The following is a 14,793-nucleotide window of genomic DNA, read 5'->3' on the forward strand; positions in this document are numbered from 1 at the left end:
TGGGATTTGAGAGCAAAAAGTATATATAACCAAGACTAAAAAGAATCCAACCTCACCCCCTAGGATTTCAAATCCTTCCACCACAATCCACCACAATCCATTCAAATTCTTTAAAATCCATATGAATTTTGTAGGAGTCTTTAATCCTTTTGAATCCTATAAAATCTCACTTTTAAAATCCTTTAAATCTTAGTTTAACCATGTGGATGCAAATTTCTTCCTCATTGTTCTTGGACAAAATTGCACCTACAAAACAAATAACACCTTAGGTCAAGGCCAAGAGCCTCACGCGCCCACGATGAATGGGGGGGCTTTGGCCGAAGAACCTCCGATGCCAAAGTTAGAATTTAAAGAGAAACGTGTTTGGAGAGTTTTTTGGGAGTTTTGCAAGAGTGTGGAGCTCCCATTTTTAGAGAAAATAGGGTGACATATATAGGGCATGGCTGGTCGCCTTTGGAGAAAAGGTGGCTGGCCTTTTGGGGTATTTTTGTGTGAGATGGGTGATTTAATTGGCAATTAATGGATTAATTAGGTAATAAAACCGTTAATTAGCCAATTAATTCAATTTATATGGAATGTTTTGAAGGTTATGGAATAAATACCTTATGGAGAATATAGGATGAGGATGGATGAGATAATTTTGAATTTGTTATCTATTTTGGGCACTTTTGGCTTGATTAAAGAATGATTGTCCATTGCTCGCACGTAGGAAATCCGATGTGCCTTGAGGGTAATTTTGACATTTTTACCAAAAATCCACATGTCGCCTTGTGATTATTTTTGGCTCCACAAATGCCCCCACACCTGCTGGGCTGCTCATAGGAAAGGGCAGCAGGTGTAGAGATCTTCTTGCTCTAGGAAACTTAGGACTGCTTCCTATGTTGATGTAGATTCCCTCTTTAATATGAAATTAGATCCTTCTAGGAAAGGGAAATAAATTTCTCTTAAAGCCTATTTAAGTCCATCTTAAGTGGGTTGTTAAATAAACTTTAGAGAGCGATTTATTCTACCCTACAAGAGAGAGAAAGCTTAGATGATATTTGGTCCCCCTTCCGTAGCAATCTTCTACACTTGCCTATGCAAAGGACCGTCTTTCGTTCATTTCTTTGTCTTTTCCGCGTTGCACCGATGCAAGAAAAACTTAATTCTTCTTGTCTTCTTCTTGGGTGGTGCTGCCATAGGACAGTCGTCGGGGTGGTGCGGCACGTCGGTTGGCAGGGGCCAGGAGTCGGCTTGTTATGGGCCAAGGAGGTAATGTGGCAGGGGCCATTGCTTGAGCAGCTCAGTTTGATTGAAGCCAAGGATTGGTTCGGCATAAGCCGAAGAAGTGGCATGGTATGGGCAATTGTTTGGGCTGCCACGTCTGGGTTGCCTACCAAAAATGAGGAAACTTCTTGAGTTTAATTTCTCAGATGTCGTAGATGGAGCAGTCAAGGATGAAGCTGCCTAGATCGGAGCTGCTAAAGATAAAGTGTCGGATGAGCGAACTATTGAGTACAAAAATGGCTGATGCCCCATGACCATTTGCTGCCTAGTTGATCTTCAATCATTCAATCTTTTGAACTATGTGGCTTTCTTACACTGGAGAGCTTACCAGATGGGTGTCAGGGAATTAGTTTACCCTCTCGCAATGTAGAGCAATTAGTTTGTCTTCTCGCACTAGAGAGCAAACTCATATGGGTGTCGGGGAATTAGTTTACCCTTTCGCATTGGAGAGCAATTAGTTTATCCTTTCGCACTAGAGAGCAGACCCAAATGAGTGTCGGGGAATTAGTTTATCCTTTCGCATTGGAGAGCAATTAGTTTATCCTCTTGCACTGGAGAACATACCTAAATGGGTGTCGGGGAATTGGTTTACCCTCTCGCACTGGAGAGTAATTAGTTTATCCTTTCGCATTGGAGAGCAAACCCAAATGGGTGTCGGGGAATTGGTTTACCCTCTCGCACTGGAGAGCAATTAGTTTATCCTCTTACACTGGAGAGCAAACCCAAATAGGTGTCCGGGAATTGGTTTACCCTCTCACACTGGAGAGCAATTAGTTTATCCTCTTACACTGGAGAGCAAACCCAAATAGGTGTCCGGGAATTGGTTTACCCTCTCACACTGGAGAACAATTAGTTTATCTTCTCGCACTGGAGAGCAAACCCAAATGGGTGTCGAGGAATTGGTTTACCCTATCGCACTGGAGAGCAATTAGTTTATCCTCTCACACTGGAGAGCATACCCTTTTGGGTGTCGGGGAATTGGTTTACCTTATCGCACTTAAAAGCATGAAAATCATTGTCGTGAGTACAGGTGAAGAAAGCTGGACTACTGGGACAACCGAAATAATCCTTAGCCTGTCTCCGATTTTTGGTACTTGGGCTGGTGTGTCCTTTTGGTACTCGTTTGCCCTCGGCGTGCCATTAGGCTGAGCTGCTACATTTGTCAGAACAGAAGTAGTCTTTATATCCAGCAATCTATGTGAGGTAGTCCTGTCTGCTCGATCTTGTCATTGAAAGATGACTCGCTTATGTTGGTCATGTCTCGTCGGAGTGTCATGTTAATAGCTTCGTTGTGCGGCAAATTACGCAATCGCTAGGTCAGAAGACCTTTCTACTTCTTCTTGAATGTGCCTTTGTTGGGGTGACAGAGTTCTCGGCTGCCCCCAGTCATGACCTGTTGGTCTAGGCTGTTATTCCATGTGTTCGGCTCGTCTATGCTGCAGCTGTGGCGGGTGTGGTATGTTCCTAGCAGGCGAGCAGGTAACCCGTAAACTGTTAGTTGAACTTGAGCCTGATTGAGTGAATGTTTCTCTCCGTCCGTTGTGCTGCTTACTCCGATGTGAGGTGAAGGATGTTCCTTGCGGGCCTTGCCACGAATAAACATTTCACCTGGAAGGTTGCTCATGTTGATTATCGGAGTGTGGCCCCAACCTTAAGATGTATGTTTGTCTGTGGGCCTAACTGAGAGTGCACGCTCCTCCACGCACTAAGATGAGAGTATACGCTATCTTAAGGGTCCAGTCGGGAGTGTACTCCGTTAAAACGCTTGGTTCGTGACTGGCTAAGTGGTTGCTTGCTGAGACGCTGGTGGAGAGGTTCGTTTACCCTTGTCTTTCTTCGGGACACCTTATCCGGGGCACATTGGATTTTGGTGCGTTGCAATAGTTGATTCACCAAGGTTGTCTGTTATGCAAAGGTGCTCGTCAACTTTATGACTTGTTGAGACAAGTGTTGTTCACCATTTAGATTAGAAGAGCTTGGAAGGAATATGCCTCCTTGAGCAGTGGAAGTGTGGTAGGCTTTAGGCGCGAGATTTGAATTGGGAAATATCAAATCCGCAGAGAAATGTGGTGAAAATGACCCCGACTCGATGGTTGGTCCAGATGGTTGAGATAGTCTTGGACCGATTTGGGCCGCTTAAAATGTCGCGGGAGCAAGCTGGGCTACGATAGTGGGCTGCTCAGAGAGAGCAAGCTGGGCCACGAGAGTGGGCTACTTGGCGGGAGCAGGCTAGGCCATGATGAGCGCATATTTTACTATTTATGTTACTCCAAAAGCTACATTTTCTTGTGTCATGTTTGTTCTAAATGAATGAAATTACATGGTTTTGAGAAAAATATGAATTCAATCCTTTTAAGTTCAATTCAAATAAAGTAGTTGGAATTTGGTTTTGTTGAGTAAGTGGATTGAGTTGAAATGTGCTTGCTTTATATATTTTTTTCTTAAGTCAAAATTGGTCTTAAATGATATTCACAAGTTGGGAAATTATTAATTACATTTTTGGCTCATCCAAATCTTATGCATCTTTCCTTTAGAAATTAGGCAACAGCTTATTTGGTTGAATTTTTCTGTAGGGATCATATTGTTTTACAAGTCTAAAAGGACGTTGACTAGTCAACTAGACCGTTCACTTGCGCGTGGCTTCTTACCAATTCCATGGGAAAGAGTTTTTATTGTTTTCTGTTCCAAAAGAAAGAAAAGGTTGCATTCACCTCTTGGCATTCTACAAGGGTAGCCGACCAATTCCATTTCAAGAAAAAAGAAAAGAAAATCACCAAAGTTTCAATCGGTGGATCTCTACAAGAAGATGAATCTGGAGCATTGGGGTTTTGGCGTGAAGGCATTAAAGAGAGATTTGGCTGTTGATGTTTTAATTGGATTTGCTGAGTTATTGAAATCAAGGGGTAAAACAACAGCAAGGAGATCAAGGGTACAAGTTTGTCAGAATTCATTTGGGTGCTTTAATGTACCAAAGAGTGGCCAGCAAACATAATTGAAGATTTCTACCGTTTCTTTGTTTACTATCAGCAATCAATTGGGGTTAAGGTTTTCTTCGGTTACAGAAACGTAAAAGGGGAAAAGAAAACAAAAAAAAAAGGAAAAGCAGGCGGAGGAAAGGGGACGACGAAGAGAGGTGCGGACAAGCAGGGGGATTATTTTTCAGGCCTTTTCTAAACTAAATTTTCTTCTTATTTTATGATGGATTCGGTTCCAATTTCGATTATGTGTTGGAACTAATTTCATTTGCTAGGGCTACGATGTAGGCTAACTATGAATTCTTAATTTTTCAGTTTAATTAGTTATGAATATTCATTCACTTTGAGTATCATTTTGTTGTGCTTATGAGCTTGATTTTGATTCTTGTGATTGGCTACCACTTGGGTTTGAATTGAGTATATGTGATGCGAGTTAACGCATATGCCATGTTGTTAATTCGGTTTTAGCGTCTTGCAAGTGGTACCATGAATTCCTTGTTGTAGATGCCATACACTAGGTTTCATGCGGTTTTTTTAGTTAGTTCCCAAACTGTAAATGAACTTGTGTGTGTTTAGTAGTCTAGATGCCATAGATTATTAGCACATATGAATATACGTAGTAATCTAGATGCCATGGATACTATATGAATTAGAGGAACTAGACCGTCAAGTTGGATGTTTATTTGTTGAGAATTAACTGTTGGAATTAAGTAGGATTGGTTATGGTGAATCGGATGCTCTAGTGTTTTTCACAATTGAATTATAATTTGTTTACTTTGTAGTTGTCATCACTTAGCTAAGTTCATTTCATTTTATTTACATCACCATTTCAAAATTCTCATTCAAATCATCAATTTTTCTTTTCCAATTCAAATGAAACTTAAATTTAGTTAAATAGTTAGAATTACATTCAATCTTAGTTGGAACGATCTTGTGCTTGCCTACTATATTATACTACGATTCGTACACTTGCGAGCATTAAAATTTCGGACTTAATTGGGTTGATTTTGATTAATCTAATTTTAGCAACAAGTTTTTGGCGCCGTCGACGAAGATTGAGTTAGTTCTGTTGCTAATTTATTTTTATTGTTATTTGTGTGATTTTAATTGTTGTTTCTGTTTTCTTTTGCTTTCAGGTACATTTTGAAGTTCATGCACGGTCGCCGTTCTCGGAGTTTAGAGCTTGTACCATTTGATCCAGAGATCGAAAGGACTTTTTATCACTTACTAAGAGAGCAAACTAAGCAAGAATTGATTGACGAAATGGCTCTCCCTAATCCGGACGAGAACCGAACGTTGATGGAGTATTCCGCTCCTACTGTGACAACCTCACCGTCATGCATCGTTCGACCGGAAGTTGCTGCCAACAACTTCGAATTGAAGCCGTCTTTCATTCAAATGATGCCATCATATTATGGCTTGACTGCTGAAGATCCTAACTTGCATATCAATGAGTTCCTCGAGATATGTGACACTCTCAAGATTCATCATGTGCCAAGTGAGGCTATCAGATTACGAATGTTCCCATTTTCCTTGAAAGATAAGGCGAAGAATTGGCTCCATTCACTTCCATCGAATTCGATAACAACTTGGAATGATTTGGCCAACAAATTTTTGCAGAAATTTTTCCCTCCTTCCAAGACTGCAAAGCTAAGGAACGAAATAATGACTTTTGCTCAATTCCAAGGCGAGCCTTTCTATGAGAGTTGGGAGAGATTCAGACACTTATTACTAAAGTGTCCACATCATGGTTTGCCGGAATGGTTGCAGCTTCAGTCTTTCTATCAAGGTTTGAGCGCTGACAATAAGCGAATGATAGATGCTGCCAGTGGGGGTGCTATAATGACTAAAACTGTTGACGAGGCATCTACACTTTTCAATACCTTGGCTGCCAATTCTCAAAACTGGGGAGGAGAAAGAGAACAACCAAAGAAAGCTGGCGTACATGAGATTGATGCATTTACGGCTATGGCTGCCCAAATTTCTAACTTAAATAAGAAATTTGATTCTTTAATGTCTTCTAATCAGTCAAAAATGGTTTCTAATATGTGTGAAATTTGTGCAGGTCCACATTCTAGTATAAATTGTCCTATGAAGGGTTCATTTCCGGAGTTCATTGAAGAACAAGCCAATCAAATTGGAAATTTTAATCGCCAACAGTTTAATCCATTCTCTGACAAGTATAATCCTGGTTGGCGTCAGCATCCCAATTTTGCTTGGAAGAACAATCAACAAAATCAAGTGAACCCATCTCCACCGTTCCAGAATAATGAAGCCAAGAAAAGTTCAATGGAAGATATGATGGCTCAGTTGGCTCAAACTACCAACAATCTCGCTCAAAACACCAATAATTTTATGCAAGCAACTCAAACTTCTCTACAAAATCAGCAAGCATCTATTCGTAAGCTAGAGGATCAAGTTGGGCAGATTGCACATGCAATGGTTGAGAGGGAGAAGGGCAAGTTTCCCAGTCAAACTGAGATTAATCCAAGGAATATGGAGCAATTAAAGGTTATTACACTCAGGAGTGGGAGAACTATAGAGACAAATGGTGAAGAAAATAGGACGTTGGTTGAAAAGTCTGAGAATGTTGTCACCGAAGTACAAGAAAGTTTTATGAATTCAGGTGCTCAAGTGCCGAATATTGTTCCTCATGCATCAGATTCTACACGTCTAGGCGATTCGATTTTGGAGAGGGTCAATGTTGCGCCAGTTCCATATCCTCAACGACTTCAGAAGGCTAAGAAAGACCAAAACTTTTCTCATATCTTAGAGTTATTTAAAAAAGTGAACATTAACATACCTCTACTTGATGCAGTGAAACAAATTCCCAGTTATGCAAAGTTTTTGAAGGATGCATGTACGAACAAGAGGAGGTTTTTGGAGCATGAAAAAGTAATGCTTTCGGAAGAGTGTAGCGCTATTTTACAAAAGAAGTTGCCACCGAAATTGACCGATCCAGGGAGTTTTACGATTCCTTGCACAATTGGAAAATCTTCTTTTGAAAAAGCTTTATGTGATCTTGGTGCTAGTATTAACTTGATGCCATATTCTATTTTTAAACAGCTAGGTTTGGGCGAAATGAAACCTACTCTTGTGTCTTTACAACTAGCGGATCGATCTGTCACTTATCCACGAGGCATTGTCGAAGATGTGTTGGTTCGAGTTGATCAGTTAATCCTACCTGCAGATTTCTTGATTCTTGATATGGAAGAAGATAGAGAGATTCCAATTATACTTGGTCGTCCATTCTTAGCTACTGCTGGTACATTGATTGATGTCAAAAGTGGTTTACTTACTTTGCGAGTTGAAGACAAAGAAGTGGTGTTCAAAGTTTTTGAAGCTATTAAGCATCCAAGAGAGCAGGAAGAATGTTTTAGTATTGATATCTTAAATCAGATTGTGAGCGAGCAGTTCCGAGCACAACATCCAATTGAACCTCTCGAAGCTTGTCTAGTTCATTCATCCATTCCTAGAGTTGAAGTGGAAGAAGTTACTGAAATTGTCAATATTCTCAATTCTGCCCCTCCACATAATCTGCATTGGAGACACCATTACGAAGCTTTAGGACCTGCCCTAGTGAAAATTTATCCATTTGTTGAAGTTGCACCGAAGCTAAGCTTGAAACAATTGCCTACCCATCTGAGGTATGCATTTTTAGGTGCTTCCGAGTCATTGCCAGTGATTATTGCAGCCAAGTTAACTTCTCTCGAAGAAGAAAAATTGCTTCGAGTACTCAGAGATTACAAGACAACATTGGGATGGACTATAGCTGACATTAAAGGCATCAGCCCAACCTTATGTATGCATCGAATTCTTCTTGAAGAAGGCAGCAAGCCCATTATTGAGGCACAAAGGAGGCTTAATCCACTTATGAAGGAAGTTGTCCGAGCAGAAGTTCTCAAGCTTTTAGATGTGGGAGTTATCTTCCCAATATCCGATAGTAAATGGGTGAGTCCGGTTCAAGTAGTTCCAAAGAAGAAAGGCATCACTGTGGCTAAAAATGACAACAATGAGTTAGTGCCCATAAGACCGAAAACAGATTGGCGAGTTTGCACAGATTATCGAAAGATAAACAATGACACACGCAAGGATCATTTTCCTTTGCCATTCATTGATCAGATGTTGGAGAGACTGGCAGGTCATTCCCACTACTGTTTCTTAGATGGCTATTCTGGATATAACCAGATTGCCATTGCGCCAGAAGATCAGGAGAAAACGACGTTCACTTGTCCATTTGGGACGTTTGCTTATCGAAGAATGCCTTTCGGACTTTGCAACGCACCTGCCACTTTTCAAAGGTGTATGATGAGTATTTTTTCTGACATGATTGAAAAGTTTATCGAAGTCTTCATGGATGATTTTTCTGTCTTTGGATCTTCCTTTGATGATTGTCTTCACAATTTGACACTTGTGCTGAAACGGTGTCAAGAGACGAACTTAGTGTTGAACTGGGAAAAATGTCATTTCATGGTGCAAGAGGGCATTGTATTGGGGCATCGAATTTCTAGCCTAGGTATTGAGGTTGATCGAGCAAAAATTGATCTTATTGAAAAACTTCTAGCACCTACATCAGTTAAAGGAGTCCGAAGTTTCCTTGGCCATGCGGGGTTCTACCGGCGATTTATTAAAGACTTCTCCAAAATAGCCAAGCCTCTTAGCAACTTACTGCAAAAAGATGTCACATTTGAGTTCAATTCGGAGTGTTTGTCTGCTTTTAACACTTTGAAGAAGCTTCTCACATCAGCTCCTATTATTACAGCACCCGATTGGAATCTTCCATTTGAATTGATGTGTGATGCAAGTGACTATGCCGTGGGAGCAGTTTTGGGACAGCGAAAGGACAAATTACCTCATGTTATTTACTATGCTAGTCGCACGCTAAATGATGCCCAGTTGAACTATTCAACCACTGAAAAAGAGTTGTTAGCTGTAGTATTTGCGCTTGACAAGTTTCGGTCCTATCTTATTTGTTCAAAGGTTATTGTGTACACTGACCACGCTGCCTTGAAATATCTTTTATCCAAAAAAGATGCAAAGCCGAGACTGATTAGATGGGTACTTCTTCTCCAAGAATTTGATCTCGAGATTCGAGATAAGAAGGGGTCCGAAAATGTGGTGGCAGATCATCTATCTAGGATAGTTCGAGAAGAAGATGTTGATATCGTTGTGCCATTCACTGAGACTTTTCCTGATGAACAATTGTTTGCTGCTAAACATGGTGCAGTCCCTTGGTTTGCTGACTTTGCAAATTATTTGGCAAGTGGGGTGGTTCCGAAGGATTTGAATTTTCAACAAAGAAAGAAATTCTTCTCTCTAGTGAAGCACTATTTTTGGGATGATCCCTACTTGTATAAGCATTGTCCAGATCAAATCATTCGCAGGTGTGTTCCTGAAGATGAGCAGCAAAGTATTTTGAACCATTGCCATTCATATGCTTGTGGAGGGCATTTTGGAGCAACAAAGACATCAGCCAAAGTTCTACAATCTGGATTCTTTTGGCCAACCTTGTTTAAGGATTCTCATGCATTTGTTGTTGCTTGTGATCGATGTCAAAGGCTTGGTAATATCTCTCGTAGAAATGAGATGCCGTTGAATAACATTTTGATAGTTGAGCTTTTTGATTTATGGGGCCTTTTCCTTCATCATATAAGCACAAATATATTTTGGTGGCTGTCGACTATGTTTCTAAGTGGGTGGAAGCCATTGCCACACCAACCAATGATGCTAGAATTGTTCTACGGTTTCTCAAGGCTAACATTTTCACTCGGTTTGGAACACCAAGAGCGATTATAAGTGATGGAGGTTCTCATTTTTGTAATAAACAGTTTAAAGCTCTTTTGGCCAAGTATAATATCACTCATAAGGTCGCTACGCCATACCATCCTCAAACTAGTGGCCAAGTGGAGGTGTCAAATAGAGAGATTAAGCGAATTCTGGAGAAGACGGTGAATGCATCACGTAAAGATTGGTCTCTTCGCTTAGATGATGCACTATGGGCGTATAGAACAGCTTACAAAACACCCATTGGGATGTCTCCATACAGATTGGTTTTCGGGAAAGCTTGTCACTTGCCAGTTGAACTCGAGCACAAGGCTTATTGGGCAATCAAGAAGCTTAATTTCGATTTTCAAGCAGCTGGACAGAAAAGGCTTTTGCAATTAGATGAGCTTGAGGAGTTGAGAAACGAGGCTTATGAGAATGCTCAAATTTACAAGGAAAAAACCAAGCGTTGGCATGATAAAAACATCCTGCGAAAAGAGTTCTATGTTGGTCAGAAGGTGTTGTTGTACAATTCTAGATTGAAGCTTTTTCCTGGAAAGCTTCGTTCACGTTGGTATGGTCCATTTCTAGTATTACAAGTCTTTCCTCATGGGGCAGTTGAAGTGCAAAATCTGGAGACCGGGAATGCATTCAAAGTTAACGGTCAACGATTGAAACCTTATTTGGAAGTCAACTTCGATGCAATGAAGATTGACATCCCTTTATTTGATCGCGCCTGAGCAACACTATAGTCCGGCTGAAGACTATAAATTCAGTGCTTCATGGGAGGCAACCCATGCTTTTCTTATATTTTCTATTTGTTTAATTTCCTATTTTTCGTTTTCTTTGTTTTGTTTTCTGTCTTCACTTATTTGCTACTCGCTGACTATTTTCTGTTGGTGTAGGGACGTCTAGCTGCCACATAACAATGATTGAGACCGCGAATGTTTAAGTTGGGGGTGGCTATTGCATTGAACACCATGGCTTCCATGTGAAGCATAAATCAGGGGAGTTTCTCTGTTCAAGTGATATTATTCATTTATCCTTCCCTTCTTCTGTTTACGTGCTTTATTTCTTGACATTGAGGACAATGTCTCATCTAAGTTTAGGGGGTAGGAGTGAGATTTTAAAGCCCTGGATGAAGAGAATTTGTTTAGTCTGACTGTCTCATTTGTAATAAGCATGTTGCTTTTAATTGGCTGGATCCTCTCTTTTTAATTATTTACTTTAAGTTAGTTTTTTTTTATAAAAAAAAAAAAAAAAAAAAAATTAAAATTCTATAAAAATCAGAAACTTTGTTTTTATTTCTTATTTTCAGTTAGATTTTCGTTAGCTTCCCGACCCAATGATGAAATTGAATTGAATTTGAACTATGAGTATTGAGAAAGTCGTAAGCATGTTTTAGATGAATCTCTTTATTCATTTTGTTAGCTTTATACACGTTCGATCATTTTTGGAAAACTGAATGCACTTTGCCTTGTTGATGTGAAACTAAAGCATGGTTTAACACTTCATATGTGAATATAGTGACTTCATGTAATCCTTGTGAGCTTTTGAGCCTATTTTGTGGTTGAACTATCATGCAGCAATCACATTTATTCTTGTGCATTTGATATCATTCTTACATGTATCTCTAGAACTTGCTTTATACCTCTTGATTTATTCATCAATTCATGTAATAACTTGGAAGTGATATAGGCCTTCTTTGGGTCGTTTGAGCCTTTCATGCCTACCTTATATGCTATGTTCATCCTTAGTAGCCCGTTGAGCTTTTAACTTAGCCATTTCTTTGTTAGACACATCTCTTTACCATGCTCCGATATTGGAGTTGAGCCCATACACAGAAATCGATCCCTTATTGTTTTGAGAAAGTATTACATAGGTCGTGCTTTTGGGGTTTTATTTATATAGAAAAAAAAAAATGGATGAAATATGTGTATTACAATGAAATGTGAATTTGAGGGATGATGAAGCTCTGCAGATTTGAGTATGATTAAAAAGAGAAGGGAAAGGGTTAAAAATCTGCAGGGTACTGTCATGAATATTCATTCAAAAAAAAAAAAAAAAAAAAAAAAATTTTGCTGAGATGTTGAAAATGTGGGGGAGTAGCAATTGCTACGGGTTATGTTGTTTGCTTTCAATTTGAGTGGGTGTGATATTGGTGTTGGAAAACTGCTAATGTGTTCTTTCTCAAAACTTTTGGTTTCCATATCCTTTCTTTCATTAGCCTATCACCCTTAACCCCATTGCAACCAAATTAAAGTCCTATAGATCCAAGTAATTACATGATGTTAATAGCGAGGTAGGTTGACAAGCAAGCATATGGCGGCATGTTTGATTGAAATCACTTGAGTGAAACACATTACCCAGAAATATGAGTGAATGAGTGTATGCCCGGTGAGGATGTCACTTGTTTGCATATGATGATTTTAAGAAGCTTGGAATTGCATTGGCATGGTTAATCCACACACTACACTTCAAGGATGATTGAAAGGTTTTTGCTAAGAATTGGAATGTGGTTGATTCATTTGCTTTGTGCTTATTACGAACTTAATTATGATGCATCTTGCAAAAGATTCTTTGAGGGTCACATAGGGGGAAGTTAACGTTTTTTTTTTTTTTATGCTACTAATTTTCATGTATCTCTTTCTTTTGCTCGAGGACAAGCAAAATGTAAGTTTGGGGGTATTTGATGAGCGCATATTTTACTATTTATGTTACTCCAAAAGCTACATTTTCTTGTGTCATGTTTGTTCTAAATGAATGAAATTACATGGTTTTGAGAAAAATATGAATTCAATCCTTTTAAGTTCAATTCAAATAAAGTAGTTGGAATTTGGTTTTGTTGAGTAAGTGGATTGAGTTGAAATGTGCTTGCTTTATATATTTTTTTCTTAAGTCAAAATTGGTCTTAAATGATATTCACAAGTTGGGAAATTATTAATTACATTTTTGGCTCATCCAAATCTTATGCATCTTTCCTTTAGAAATTAGGCAACAGCTTATTTGGTTGAATTTTTCTGTAGGGATCATATTGTTTTACAAGTCTAAAAGGACGTTGACTAGTCAACTAGACCGTTCACTTGCGCGTGGCTTCTTACCAATTCCATGGGAAAGAGTTTTTATTGTTTTCTGTTCCAAAAGAAAGAAAAGGTTGCATTCACCTCTTGGCATTCTACAAGGGTAGCCGACCAATTCCATTTCAAGAAAAAAGAAAAGAAAATCACCAAAGTTTCAATCGGTGGATCTCTACAAGAAGATGAATCTGGAGCATTGGGGTTTTGGCGTGAAGGCATTAAAGAGAGATTTGGCTGTTGATGTTTTAATTGGATTTGCTGAGTTATTGAAATCAAGGGGTAAAACAACAGCAAGGAGATCAAGGGTACAAGTTTGTCAGAATTCATTTGGGTGCTTTAATGTACCAAAGAGTGGCCAGCAAACATAATTGAAGATTTCTACCGTTTCTTTGTTTACTATCAGCAATCAATTGGGGTTAAGGTTTTCTTCGGTTACAGAAACGTAAAAGGGGAAAAGAAAACAAAAAAAAGAAGGAAAAGTAGGCGGAGGAAAGGGGACGACGAAGAGAGGTGCGGACAAGCAGGGGGATTATTTTTCAGGCCTTTTCTAAACTAAATTTTCTTCTTATTTTATGATGGATTCGGTTCCAATTTCGATTATGTGTTGGAACTAATTTCATTTGCTAGGGCTACGATGTAGCCTAACTATGAATTCTTAATTTTTCAGTTTAATTAGTTATGAATATTCATTCACTTTGAGTATCATTTTGTTGTGCTTATGAGCTTGATTTTGATTCTTGTGATTGGCTACCACTTGGGTTTGAATTGAGTATATGTGATGCGAGTTAACGCATATGCCATGTTGTTAATTCGGTTTTAGCGTCTTGCAAGTGGTACCATGAATTCCTTGTTGTAGATGCCATACACTAGGTTTCATGCGGTTTTTTTAGTTAGTTCCCAAACTGTAAATGAACTTGTGTGTGTTTAGTAGTCTAGATGCCATAGATTATTAGCACATATGAATATACGTAGTAATCTAGATGCCATGGATACTATATGAATTAGAGGAACTAGACCGTCAAGTTGGATGTTTATTTGTTGAGAATTAACTGTTGGAATTAAGTAGGATTGGTTATGGTGAATCGGATGCTCTAGTGTTTTTCACAATTGAATTATAATTTGTTTACTTTGTAGTTGTCATCACTTAGCTAAGTTCATTTCATTTTATTTACATCACCATTTCAAAATTCTCATTCAAATCATCAATTTTTCTTTTCCAATTCAAATGAAACTTAAATTTAGTTAAATAGTTAGAATTACATTCAATCTTAGTTGGAACGATCTTGTGCTTGCCTACTATATTATACTACGATTCGTACACTTGCGAGCATTAAAATTTCGGACTTAATTAGGTTGATTTTGATTAATCTAATTTTAGCAACAGGCCACGAGAATGGGCTACTCGGCGTGTGATGCACATGGGTGTAAGGCTTGGGCTCTGCTTGGCAACACGTTGGGCGTAGAGTGACATGGCTTAGGCCGTGGCCTTAGTGCCATGAGCCACCTTGGATGGCACGGCTCGGGCCGTGGTGGTGACACTACAGACCTCACCACGGATAGCTACCGTGGTAGCCACCATGGTGGTTCTCATGGTGGAAACTCGTGGTGGTGGTGCCGCTCCACCTATTGTCACATTTAGCCTCATGGATCGCCGTGGTCCCATCTCTTGGATGTTGAAATTTTTATTTGTTGAATTTTCTAAATTTCTAGTC

At 39.2% G+C, this 14,793-nt stretch overlaps 1 protein-coding gene across 1 annotated transcript; it reads left to right on the plus strand.

The window, feature by feature from the left end:
- Positions 1–5,504: 5,504 nt before the first annotated feature.
- On the plus strand, positions 5,505–10,744 carry LOC103941951. Its single transcript, XM_048579362.1, is given in 3 exon segments — positions 5,505–8,287; positions 8,753–9,861; positions 9,864–10,744. Coding segments are annotated over 3 exon segments (4,773 nt in total).
- Positions 10,745–14,793: the final 4,049 nt, after the last annotated feature.

This window comes from the organism of the source record quoted next, unplaced genomic scaffold (genome assembly GCF_019419815.1).
Source record: "Pyrus x bretschneideri cultivar Hongxiangsu unplaced genomic scaffold, Pyrus_bretschneideri_v1 Contig13, whole genome shotgun sequence".
NCBI classification, from domain to species: Eukaryota; Viridiplantae; Streptophyta; class Magnoliopsida; order Rosales; family Rosaceae; genus Pyrus; species Pyrus x bretschneideri.